This window comes from Miscanthus floridulus, chromosome 6 (assembly GCF_019320115.1).
Source record: "Miscanthus floridulus cultivar M001 chromosome 6, ASM1932011v1, whole genome shotgun sequence".
Taxonomy (NCBI): domain Eukaryota; kingdom Viridiplantae; phylum Streptophyta; class Magnoliopsida; order Poales; family Poaceae; genus Miscanthus; species Miscanthus floridulus.
In genome coordinates, this window is record NC_089585.1 from 12,305,893 (window position 1) to 12,318,246 (window position 12,354).

Consider the following 12,354-nt stretch of genomic DNA (forward strand, 5'->3'; position numbering starts at 1 on the left):
TCGAATGATTTTGTTTGTCTATTGTATAATAGCTACTCCCCTGCCGTTACGGTTGCATATATGACAGTGTAAACACAGGCACAAACGAGTACAAGCCTGCTACATCTCGCATGCTGATGAGCTCTGGTGGAACAAAGCAGTGCATCTGTTCGGGTAGGACAAAGCAAACAAAGTTGCTGCCAAAAAAAGAACGAAACATAGAGCGTATAAGCATGTCACGTACTAATTACATGTTTCAACAGCACCGTTCAGTTAAAAAAAACAACTTAAAACACCCAAGCTCAAGCTAACGCAGGCAGCTAGATGCATAAAAGAACAGCGTCAAGCATTGGCATTTATTTATCAAGAACAAGAACTTTGGTTACTCCTGCAGTTGAGCCTTTGAGTGGATGTTCCATCACAACTGGCAAGAACAGACCAAAACAGAGAACATATTCAAATCCGAGGCCACAGGACGACAATGCAAGTTCACCTAAAATCTTCTGAGAAGGAACATCCAGTCCGAGAAGTTTGCACCACAAATACTACTTGTTTTATGAGGAACCACTTTGTTCGCCTTTTTGTGCAATATCGCCAAGCAGTTCCTTCAGTTCACCCTTCTGAAGAAAAGTGTCAAGAAGAATTCAATATTAGTTTAACGTTATCTGGATCATACGGTAAATAGATTAAAAGTTTAAAACCAGCGATTATGAGCTCACTTGCCTGGTGCATGGTGAGTATGATATCAGATCCCCCAACAAACTCTCCTTTGATAAATATTTGTGGAAACGTAGGCCAGTTACTGCACAAACAAAAGAAAGTAAACATTGAAACTTATAAAGTGTAAGCATTAGCTGAATCTGGCATAAGAAGCAGCTGAATGATGCATCATATATAATCTATCTCAGATTCATATATCATAGTACAATGCAATTCAACTAAAGAAAAGATAACATAGTTATACAGGGCAGACTATAATTACTAGTCACTACTAACTATAGGTTTATTCTGACATGATATTCTCGACCAAACCAAACATCAATATGGACTTGGTATCTGAACTCATTTTGCTCCTTCTGAAATTTTTTTAGTAATCAACTTCAACAAATGATCAGTTCAGTTCTGTTTCCCCTTATTTTTTCAGAAATCATTAAGTTGCCTGTCCTCTCGGCTCATTATGTCCCCATTTGGGAGGCTTCTCCCAAAATTGTTCTAGCTTCTAGGTAATCTTGTACTGTAGCAAGAAGCCATTTATCTCTCCCCCAGAAATGTCCTGGAAGCCAGTGAAGCTAGAAAAACTGTCTTCGGCTCTGGCTCCTCTGAGTAAAGGACCCAGAGCCGGGAGAAGCCCTCCCAAACATGCCCTCTTCCTTTATCAACACTGAGATAATCCATCCCAGGCCAGTTCTCTTACCCTTTCAAGACACAAGCTGTTACCACAGAATATCTAACAACACATAATATTATATCAAGATACTTACCTGTATGCTTTAACACTCTCTTTGAGCTTGAGATCTGAAAGAATATCTCTAGCACTGATGGGTACACCTGCAATAGACAAGATTTGCCTTCAGAACTTGCATAGCAAACTGATTATCAATTGCATTTGAAACAATCCGCACTTATAGCCAACTTACCATATTGCTGGAGGACCTTCACTGCTAATGCACTGAATCCACACCTAGGAGCATCAGGATAACCCTTCATATAGATGACGACAGGGTGCTCCTTGACATCCTGCCAAGGTGTTTATTGTGGGAAACTAAACTTCAGATTTTGACTGATTATGTACTTGTGTCAAAGTTAAATGCTTTAATCAGAATTGTTCTGAAAGATTATTAATAAGCAGAATGCATACCTGAGCAACAATATCACTGAAAGACATGTCTGAACTTTTACTTGTTGGCTGAAAGTCTTGATGTGTATCGTGATCAGCAGCTACTCGTGTTGCCATTGAGTCCCCATTTGCATTAGGAGCACCGCCAAGACCTGATGAGTAGTTCATAAACTGCTGGATAGCTGGTAGTGACACAGCCTGCAATTCCAGTTACCATGCAAAAAAGGAAAAGATACAGGAAGAAAATTAGGAGGTAAACAGAAACAGAAAAAAAAATACAGCATACACCTCAGTATGCTCAATCTTAAAGTGGGCAAAGTGATAAACTAATACAATATGTGTCACATACAGGCAAGAGAGAAAAAAATGTGCTCCTTACAAGTTCCCTGATGATTCATTATCAACTAGGGCACATAAGGTGGCTTAACACACATACTAGAGTTCCCTGATGATTCATATATGCAGCATACAAAGGACATCAAGAGGTTGGGTGGTTCTTTACTTCTTTATCAACTAGGGCACGGAAGGAGCTTAACACTTATACTAAGTCACAATAGATATGAGTTCCTGATGATTCATATGTGCAGCAAACAAAGCACATAGAATGGTTTGAAATACAGGTGTAGAAAAGTAGAAAGTTGCTACCAGGGAATGCTATTTACTAGACCAAAACCAACTTAGAAGTTAAGATACTGACAACAAATTACACCTAATGCCAAACCAAAAAAGGTTGTGGCCACATCCCATTAGTATTCTCATTAGATGGAACATAGGATGTATTTGCCTCATGGAGACCATGACTAATGGAAATAGATTCCAGCTTACTGATGAGACAACATTAAATTAGACGGCTACAGTTCCAAAAACTACAGATATACAGTTGCTCAATTGCTCATTAGAATCTCGGAATTAAACAAATTCGCTGGAATGAAAAATTTGCAGAGTTTATTACTCAACCGCACAGTAAAAACTCAGAATAGAGATGACTGCACAAAAATCATGAGAATTCAATTCCACACCCCTGACCCTGACACAGTGCTTAAAACTCCTGTGAATCCAATTCCATACCCCTGATGCACTATAGTGAGCCAGAAGGAAATGGGTGTGAAACTAAGATCGCCACAACTCCGCCAAACGATCTCATCATGGTATTAACATTTAGTGATAGACAACGATGACAAAACCGTTAATGTCACGGAATGGGTACAAGAGCCTTACAGCTGATGTCGATGCGCGGGACGATCTCATAAGTCCCCTCAGGAGGGTGGTGGAGAGTACTCTCGCCATGGTACCCTGCAGCGGAAAAATACAGCAACAAACACCGCGATTAAGCAGGGGATCCAGCAATCGAACCGAAAATTCAACAACTAAACCCCACTCAGAAATAACGAACTCGCGCTACACGGGAGGTAAGAAGGGAACAACCAGCTGCCCCCAAACCCTAGAGAATGTCTGGTCAGTCGAAAGAGTTTTCAACAGATAATTTGGTCCAAGTCCACCGATAAAAACCCCACCACCACTGGCGCCGATTATCCCGCCGCCCGACGACACAAGTTGAGGAGAAGGAGGCCGTGCCCTGGTCGGGTGTGAGGAGGAGACACGGGTGCAGTGCACCAAAGAGGTGTGGAACTAGAAGGACACTAACCGAGACGAGATCGACGACGAGGAAGAGTGGGAGGAGAGGTGGTGCCGCCGCGGTCGGGAGACGGCGGCGAGCGGCGAGCGGCGAGTGGCGAAGGTCGAAGAAGGGGAGTCGGCGAAAACCTGCAGCTGCAGCGGAGCAGGCCAATCGGACTTGTCATTCCACCTTTGTAGCGGGCTTAGCATGGGCACGTCCCAGTGCCTTTCATTTCATCTCCTCTCTTTCGAGAGGGTGTTGTGTAGAAGCCCAATTTGTTGAATCCGGAGGCGGCCACTTTACTTTTGGAAAGAGAATCCGCGGACGGCCCAACTCGGTGATGAGAAATAATCCGACCACCAGTTCGGAAATGCAGCGCCGCCCGCCGGCGGTCGGGGCGGTGGCTGCGCGCATCGGCGATCAGATCTCATCACAGCGGGAGGCCGGGAGGTGCGTGCTCTTTGCTTATTCGACCCCCTTGGAGCTGGTTGGTGATGGAGTAATGCGGCGTTGCTGCGGGGAGCGGGCATCGCCTTCGCGTGTGATCTGGGCGCTGAGAATGTGATTTGGTGCAGCGGAGGTAGACGATTAGATTCTAGCGCAGCGCAGCTAGGAGCGATGATCTAATTGTGTAGGTAAGCCGCTCTTCAGTTGTCCAATGGACTGTGCAGTGCAGCTGTGCAGGGAGGCAGGGAAATAGTGTGCTCGATTGTTTAGAGGCTTGCGGCTAATGAGAAAATTGCTAAAATATGACTCCCAAATATGTGCCTTTGCTAAAATAGGACTCCTAACGTTGGCTTTGCTAAAATAGGACTCGAAACGTTGTGACTTTGTTATAATGACATTTTGACAACTTTTAATCGTATTCCAAAACTCAAATACATGTATTTTCTCATATTGACTGTATTGCCCTTCTGGTATTCTAATCTATCCGTGTCGATTTATTGCCCCATCCCGTCGTTCCTTCTTCCGTACGGTGCACGAGCGCGTCGTTCCTCCTTCTCTTCCGTACGTGAACACCGCCAGCCGTCGCCCGTTCTTCACCTCCCACGCCGCCAGCCATGGACTTTGCTTTGCTTGCATTATTGCCTCTGTAGCATGTGAGAAGTCGTTGATTTTTTTTTCTGATTAACTTGGATTGCTCAAGTTTGTGATTGTTATCTTCGATTGTCTAGAAAGCGTAGGCAACCAAGGAAAAATGTTACAATACAGTCAGCGGAACCTAGCACTCCACGGAGGCCGACTAGAGAAGAAATTCTACGTGATAGTCCAGAAAGGGTCACAAGAAGGTAAAAAATTATAAATATAGAAATTAACACATTTACCATGCACTATTTTTTCCAAACATCTAATTGTCGTATTGAATTTATGTGCAGCATGCTTGCGACGTTATTAGGGGAGAGCACATCTTCACAAGTTGACACCAACAGTCCCGTGAGAATGCCTACCACTGCAGCACCTAAGAAGATGACACCGAAGAGGAAGCTACACATTGGATGAATTACTTTAGTTGTGTGATGAGATGTAAACTGCTCATGATTTATTTCATGACTTGGATCTTGTTTTAAACTAAATTATAGTCTTATGCGATGAACTTGTAACTGCTAGAATCATGGTTTTATGATATGAACTTGTTTGTCCTAAATTCATGTGTTTTATATATTGCTTGGATCATCATTTTTCTATTTCAATCTTGTATATATATGCATATATGCATGCATGCAGTACGTATACGAGGTAGTCTTGTTTGTTCCGTACTACACCGTACATGCAGTACGTACTACGCAGCGGCCAGCAAGCCCAGGCCACGGCCAGCCATGCCCAGGCGGCAGCCAGCCAGCCAAGCCATGGCCAAGCGGCCGGCCATCCAGCCCAGGCAGTGGCCAGCAGCCCACATATACACGTGTTTTAAAGGCCTAAGGGCAAAATAGTCAGCTTAAGGCAAAATACATGTATTTGAGATGACAAATGTGATTAAAAGTGTCAAAATATCATTATAACACAGTGACAACGTTTCGAGTCCTATTTGAGCAAAGCCAACGTTAGGAGTCCTATTTTAGCAAAGGCACATGGGAGTCCTATTTTAGCAATTTTCTCGCAGCTACTATGGTAGATCACTTCTTATTTACAACATGCATGTCATAGTGGTCGTTGGTTTGTTAATAATCAAATTTGCACTTCCGGCACTGCTGGTTATTCTTAGGCACTTCCGCACGTGATGTGTAGATTGGCATTTGCAGAATGTGGCTAATGATTCAAATGCACATTGTATGCTGCTGGAGTGCTGGTAATGAAGTACCTTGTATTCCCCAAATACTAGGAGTACAAATTGTACCTAACCATGATTGCATGAAAAATCTCTTAGGAATCGCAAAAATATTTGAACCTGCTACCACAGAATTGTTAGCCATTATAAGTCATTTGCCGGATATGTACAGTAGGCTAGCTGGTTTCAGTTTTTACATTCAGTTAGCATTAGCGGGTCAGACTTTCAGTTAGAGTCCGTGCGGCGTCGTCCACGTCGCACGTCCGTCGCGGCACGTCCCAGCGGTTTGGGATGGCACTTCGTGATCACGAGCGTGCCGCCGTTTTTCCCGGCCACGATGGCCTTGTAATCTTCTTTTATTATCGCAATCTAAACAAGAAAACGCTGCCAGTTGATAACATCAAAACTCTCGTGTTTTTGCAGTTCACCGAGTTCACGCGAGAGAGAGGTAGAGAGCTCGCCGATTTCCGGTGGGCGAACTTCTGACATTTGGTATCAGAGCCGAGGGGTTGTTCCAGTCATGGCGCCAACCACTCCGCCGCGTTCTGCCGGCAGTGACGACGACCCTGAGGGGTCAGGCGCCAGAGGGTCGCGCTTGCCGCGACGTCGCTGTCCTCGCCGCCCAAGCCGATCGTGTACCCGGGACGCCGGGTGATGAGGACATGACACCATCGGATACGACCATTGTTTATAAGGTGAGCTCGTTCCTATATTTGCATAGTGATTTTTGGTACAATTCACTTGGTTCCACATGTACATGTCACTATTTGATTGTAGGTTCAAATGTGTTTCGTAATGGAAGTTCGTCAAAGTTGAACTTTTGGTTCGTCGGTAGCCCGACAGTGCCTCATTGGGAAGGCCATAACTCATCCATCCGGAGTGCGATCGAGGTCAATGAGCACTTGATGGAAAGCTTGTTTGATAAGCTTTCAAATAGATCTGGTTCCATCTCAATATCATGTCGGCAAGGCCTCCAAATCACCAATATATTCTGTCGCTATTTCTGGCGAGAGCTACACTGTCGTCATGGGCTTGTTAGACATCCTTGGGACCCAGGCGGCCAGGCCCAAGTTGGAGCGCGCCCCAAGAAGATGGAGAACACCTAAGAGATGGCCTTGGACGTCCTCCTCCTTGGACACCACCTTAGGAGGCCAGCAAGGACGTCCAAGCCAAGCCAGAGGCCAAGTCCAATCCGAGTTCGAGTCTGTCTCGGCAGTCAGGACCAGTCTGTAATAAAACGGACGCCCAGGACATATCCGAACTCCATTTTCGATGATCCACATATGAATGGAAAGCTAATTTGATAAGGAAGCCAATCCAAGTGGTTTCACGTCAAAACCTCTTCAGAATCAATAGGAATCGTTGAAACAAGTTGACGTCCAGAATCTGTCACGGCGCTGCGTCATCGTCTTTTGGGCCGTTGGGCCTTGTAACGTGTTGGGACACCTTTAGGACGTGAAGAGGGATCCTTGGATGTCCCTTAGGCTATATAATCAGTAGCCACCACCTACTTTAGGTTTTGGGTTTTGCTTAGATTAATCTGTTAAGAACAGTTTCGCCGTTCATCGGTTTGTGAGACCCCAACTCGTGAGATTAATCATTCATCTGCAATTTGGTTGCGTTCTTTCTTGTTCTTGCTTGTGTTCTTCGTTGCGCAGGCAAGGATTAGTCTTCTTGGCGAGGTCAACCTGGTCCGAGACTCGGTTGATAACCAGAGGAGCTGTGGTGCTAAGATTGCAGGGTTCGATCTTTCGATATGAAGCCGGATCGGTGTGTCATTCTCCGCTACAACGATAGTTACTATCACCTGATAGAAGATCGGGATCCCCGTCTCCATTAAGTGGTAATCAGAGCTAAGGTATACCGTCAGGTTCACTTTTATTTCCTAGTTTGAGAGTTTCGCATTCGTCCTATAGTCCAGTGCTATACTTTTATTTTCTATCCTAGAACCTTCCGTGCCATAGCCTTTGCATATTTCAGTTTCAGATTTTGTTGTTGAGTTTATGTCCTAGGTCAAAGTCTTGTTGCTGGTTTAGATTATGTTCTTTTCTAGTTTGTGTTGATCCCTCCACCCGCCGCTATTCCGTATCACCATCGGTTTGCTTCTTGTGTCCACTATAAAGATGGCAACGGGGACCCGATCCCCGATTCCCCGCGGGGAATTCCCCTATTAGGGGACGGGGATGGAGTCAAATATGCCCCCACAGGGATCTAAACGGGGAGAAAACGTCCCCCGTCAGGTTTGGCGGGGACAGGTCTGGGGGAGCATTCCCCGTCCCCGATACCCGCATCCCCGCTCCATTTATATACAGGCTTTGCTCTCTTTCTTGATGGCCCAACCAGCCCACGAAGGCCCAATGTCTTCTGAGTATATATAACAGCAATAACCCTAGTTCTACACCTTTGTGATGATTAATATCCTGCTTCTTGCTATTTAGCTATTTTTGGATTGTGATTCGTGGTGTACTCTAATATTGTGTCGATGAACTCATGTGAATGATGATGAATTAACCTGAATGGTGATGAACAAATACGGGGACGGGGATCCCCGACGGGGATTTTCCCCTCGCGGGGGCGGGGATGGGGGAGAAATCGTCCCCGTGAGCTTTGGCGGGGACGGGGACGGGGATTTTTTCTCCCCGCGGGGATGGGGATGGGGAAGCAACCTCCGACGGGGAATTCCCTGTTGCCATCTTTAGTCCACTAAAACCCTTATTCAAGCAGCTTCCGTAAAACAGTCATAACTTTTGCATCCGAATTCGAAACGGAGAAAATTTTATATCTACGAAGAACGCTAGAAAATTTTAGATCTATTTCATCCCAGCATAGCTGGGTTCGTAAAAATTAGATTTGCGAAATTTGATTAGGAAAATTGAGTTTCTGGGCTCACAAGTTTTGATATGCTTTTTAGAGCACAATCCTAATTTTTTATAGGCCACATCTTTTATTCAATTGAGCTCAAATTTTTTGTGGTTTATTCTTGTGTGCTCCTTGCTAAGAAAAAAAATATCAAAAGAGCAAAAGCAAGAAAAAAAGATTGGACAAAAAAAATAAAAGAAAAAAAATAGTAAAAGAGAATAGAAGATATCGAAAAGGAGCACATAAGGAACACTCAATAGCTCTATTGTTTGTGGTACCTTTTGCCTTGTTCATATCCGTTGCTACCTTTAATATTTGTTTCCTTTCATCCTTGTTTCCTCTCTTATTTGTCACAACTGGTGATAGGAATACGTATAGGCCAGCAACTAGGATAAGTGCTCTTGACATTTATTTAATATTGTTGTCTGTCACTGACTTGTGTGCCACATATATATATTTGTTTTTTTTTCGTGCCTCCTAAGCTCCACATATATACTTCAGATCAGTACAGAAAAAGAGTCCTTGCAATCTCGGTACCACTACCTCATAGGTATCACAAACCAGCCGCCGGTTGTATCGTCCACTGCTTGTATTGGTAAGAACTTTATAAGAGCTTGGTAAGATGCTTTCACTTGCTGTCAAAAGTGACACCACTGCAACCACGTAGTCCTTTGATAGGGATAATATTTTTGTATTGTCTTTTGCTGTCTTCTAACAATGATAGGTTGTTCGTATCCACCGACTTATGATGGTATAGGTGCTGATAAGTACATAGAGTGGGAAATTGCCATCGATAACATATTTGCTACTCGCTTTATGTGTCTAAGGAGGAAGGTAAAAAATGCAGCTAGTGTTTTGCGACATTCTGCTTTATCTTGGTGGGAGTCTTTAGATCCTTCTGATAAACCTCAAACTTGGAATAATATGAAACTTCTTATACGAGAAACCTTTGTTAATCCACCTCATGTTTTGACTTCGTATGCTAAGGTGCACCATTTAGAGGAAGAGTCTGTTGTTATTCCTCTTGCTATGACTAACCTTCTGCAGAATAATGTACATAAGCGAGAGTATGACGTGGAAGAAAATAACGAGCTCACCTTATAAACAATGGTCGTATCCGATGGTGTCATGTCCTCATCACCGGGCGTCGCGAGCAGGTCATCGAGCGAGTGATCGAGCGCGGCTCCAACTCCATCCAGTACCCGATGCTCATGCGGACCAACTACCAAGAGTGGGCGTTGGTCATGAAGGTGAACCTCTAGGCGGCGCAGTACTAGGAGGCCATTGATCCCAGTGATTGCGACAATCACACTGATCGACTTGCGCTCATAGCGATTCTGCACGGAGTACCGCATGAGATGTGGAGCTTACTAGCCAAGAAGGCAATAGCCAGGGAGGCATGGCAGGCGGTGAAGACCATGCGGGTCGGCATCGAACGTGTGCTCGAGGCGAACGCGCAGCAGCTGCGACGCGACTTCAACTCCATCGCCTTCAAGCCTAGTTAGTCCGTCGATGACTTCGTAGTTTGACTCACCACGCTCACCGGCAACCTCCGCACACTTGGCAACGGCATCACGGACGCTGAACTCGTCAAGAAGCTCCTCCAGGTGGTGCCGAAGAAGCTCAACCAGGCGGCCGTCGTGCTCGAGATGCTCCTCGACCTGAACAACATCCTGGTCGAGGAGGTCGTTGGGCGCCTATGGGTGTTCGAGCAGCGCACCCAGCCGGAGGCCAAGCAGGTCACGGACTTGCTGGGCTGGCTGATGCTGTGCGAGGAAGATTGGGAGGCACGCCGCAAGGCTTGGAACGAGCAGGAACGCGGTGGTTCCAGCTCTGGGTCTGGTGGACGCGGCAAGCGCCGCGGCCACGGACGGGGGCGTGGTCGCAGTAGCGGCGAATCTCGTGACGCTCCACCTTCGGGCTCGAGCAGGCCTCCACCCGATGACAAGTGCTGCAAGTGCGGCAAAATAGGCCATTGGGCCAAGGACTGTAAGTCCAAGAAGAAAGGGGAAGCCCACATGGCGTATGCCGATGAGGAGGATCCGGCCCTGATGCTCGCCACCGCTGAGCTGATTTCAGCGGACGCACCACGCTCTCCATCGCCATCCTCTCTGACATCGCTCGAACCGTGTCGCGTCGAGTTGGTGGAAGCCAAAGCCTTCATCCAGCTCGATGCCCAGGCCAAGAAGGACGCCGGCCGCTGGGTCCTCGACACCGGCGCAACAAACCATATGACGGGATCTCGGAGCGTGTTCACGGAGCTTGATCCTGCCGTGTGCGGAACCATGTGGTTCGATGACGGATCACTGGTGAACATCGAAGGGCGCGGGACGGTGCTATTCACGTGCAAGTCTGGTGAGCATCGCACGCTCACCGGCATCTACTTCATCCCGCGTCTCACTGCCAACATCATCAGCATTGGGCAGTTGGACGACGCGGGGAGCAAGGTCGACATCAAGAACGACATCCTTCGCCTCTACGACCCCGACCGCCGCCTTCTCGCCAAAGTACGGCATGCACCGAACCGCCTGTACTACCTTAACCTCGACATCGCCCAGCTAGTGTGCCTAGTGGCGTGTAGCAGCGAGCCAGTATGGCTTTGGCATGCGCGTTACGGCCACCTCAACTTCCAGGCGCTCCACCAGCTGTCCTCGCAGTCAATGGTGCGTGGCCTTCCTCTGGTCGACCACGTGAACTAGCTATGCGATGCGTGCCTGGTTGGGAAGCAGAAGAGGACGCCGTTCCCGCAATAGTCTGCCTACCATGCTGACGACCACCTAGAGCTCGTCCACGGCGACATCTGTGGACCGATCGAGTCCACCACTCCGGGGGGTAAGAGGTATTTTCTGTTGCTGATCGATGACATGAGTCGCTATATGTGGCTCACCTTGATCACTAGCAAAGATGAGGCGACTGCCGCCATCAAGCAGTTCAAGGCCTGTGCGGAGTTGGAGAGCAGGCGCAAGCTGAAGGCGCTGCGAACCAATCGCGGCGGTGAATTCACGTCGATCAAGTTCGGCGAGTACATGGCGGATCACGGTGTCCACCGACAGTTGACGGCCCCCTACTCGCCCAGCAAAATGGGGTCATCGAACGGCGAAACCAGAGCGTGGTCTCCACCGCGCGCAGCATGACGAAGGCAAAAGGTGTTCCGGGGAGGTTTTGGGGTGATGCCATGCACACCGCGGTCTATCTCCTGAACCGCTCCCCGACGAAGGCGCTGTTCGGAGTGACTCCGTACGAGGCCTAGCATGGCAAGCAGTCGTCTGTCCATCACCTAAGGACTTTCGGTTGCATCGGTCATGTCAAGGACATGCGGCCTCACCTTAAGAAGCTTGTTGATCGGTCTACACCGATGGTCCTGCTCGGCTACGAGGAAGGGAGCAAGGCTTATCGCCTCTTCGATCCAGTTGGCGAGCGAGTGCACATATCGCGCGACGTCGTATTCGACGAGAGCGCGAGCAGGAGCTGGGGTGCAACATCGACACCGGCTGCTGGAGTCGAGCCATTCAGCGTCGAGTTCTTGTCTCTACCCATCGGGGTTGGGGAACAGGAACCTACAGCTGCGAGTCCTGCACCGCCTTCGCCACAGCCTACCACACCACCACCGGCATCACATCCACCTGCATCGCCGGGCTCGGTGGTTCCGCCATCGCCGCAGGATGACATCGAGTTCACGTCGCCACCATCGTTCAATGATGTGCTTGATGTAGACGTGGATGATGATGAGCCCCAGCGCTACCGCCTCGTCGACAACGTCATCGGGGATAGCACTCCACCTGGGTATGCACCTCG

The 12,354-nt window shown here is 47.5% G+C and overlaps 1 protein-coding gene and 1 long non-coding RNA gene across 2 annotated transcripts; one reads left to right on the plus strand and one right to left on the minus strand.

The window, feature by feature from the left end:
- Positions 1–182: 182 nt before the first annotated feature.
- Positions 183–3,614, minus strand: LOC136461656 (monothiol glutaredoxin-S4, mitochondrial-like). Its single transcript, XM_066460945.1, has 7 exons — positions 3,462–3,614; positions 3,035–3,109; positions 1,838–2,014; positions 1,617–1,716; positions 1,461–1,527; positions 703–781; positions 183–599 (listed from the first exon to the last, which is right to left on the minus strand). Exons 2-7 carry the CDS (start codon positions 3,101–3,103, stop codon positions 534–536), a joined length of 558 nt encoding a protein of 185 aa, XP_066317042.1. The 5' UTR covers positions 3,104–3,109; positions 3,462–3,614; the 3' UTR covers positions 183–533.
- Positions 3,615–3,745: 131 nt separating this feature from the next.
- Positions 3,746–4,966, plus strand: LOC136461657 (uncharacterized). The gene is made up of 3 exons (XR_010760423.1): positions 3,746–3,884; positions 4,610–4,723; positions 4,811–4,966. It is a non-coding gene; the product is annotated as an uncharacterized lncRNA (long non-coding RNA).
- Positions 4,967–12,354: the final 7,388 nt, after the last annotated feature.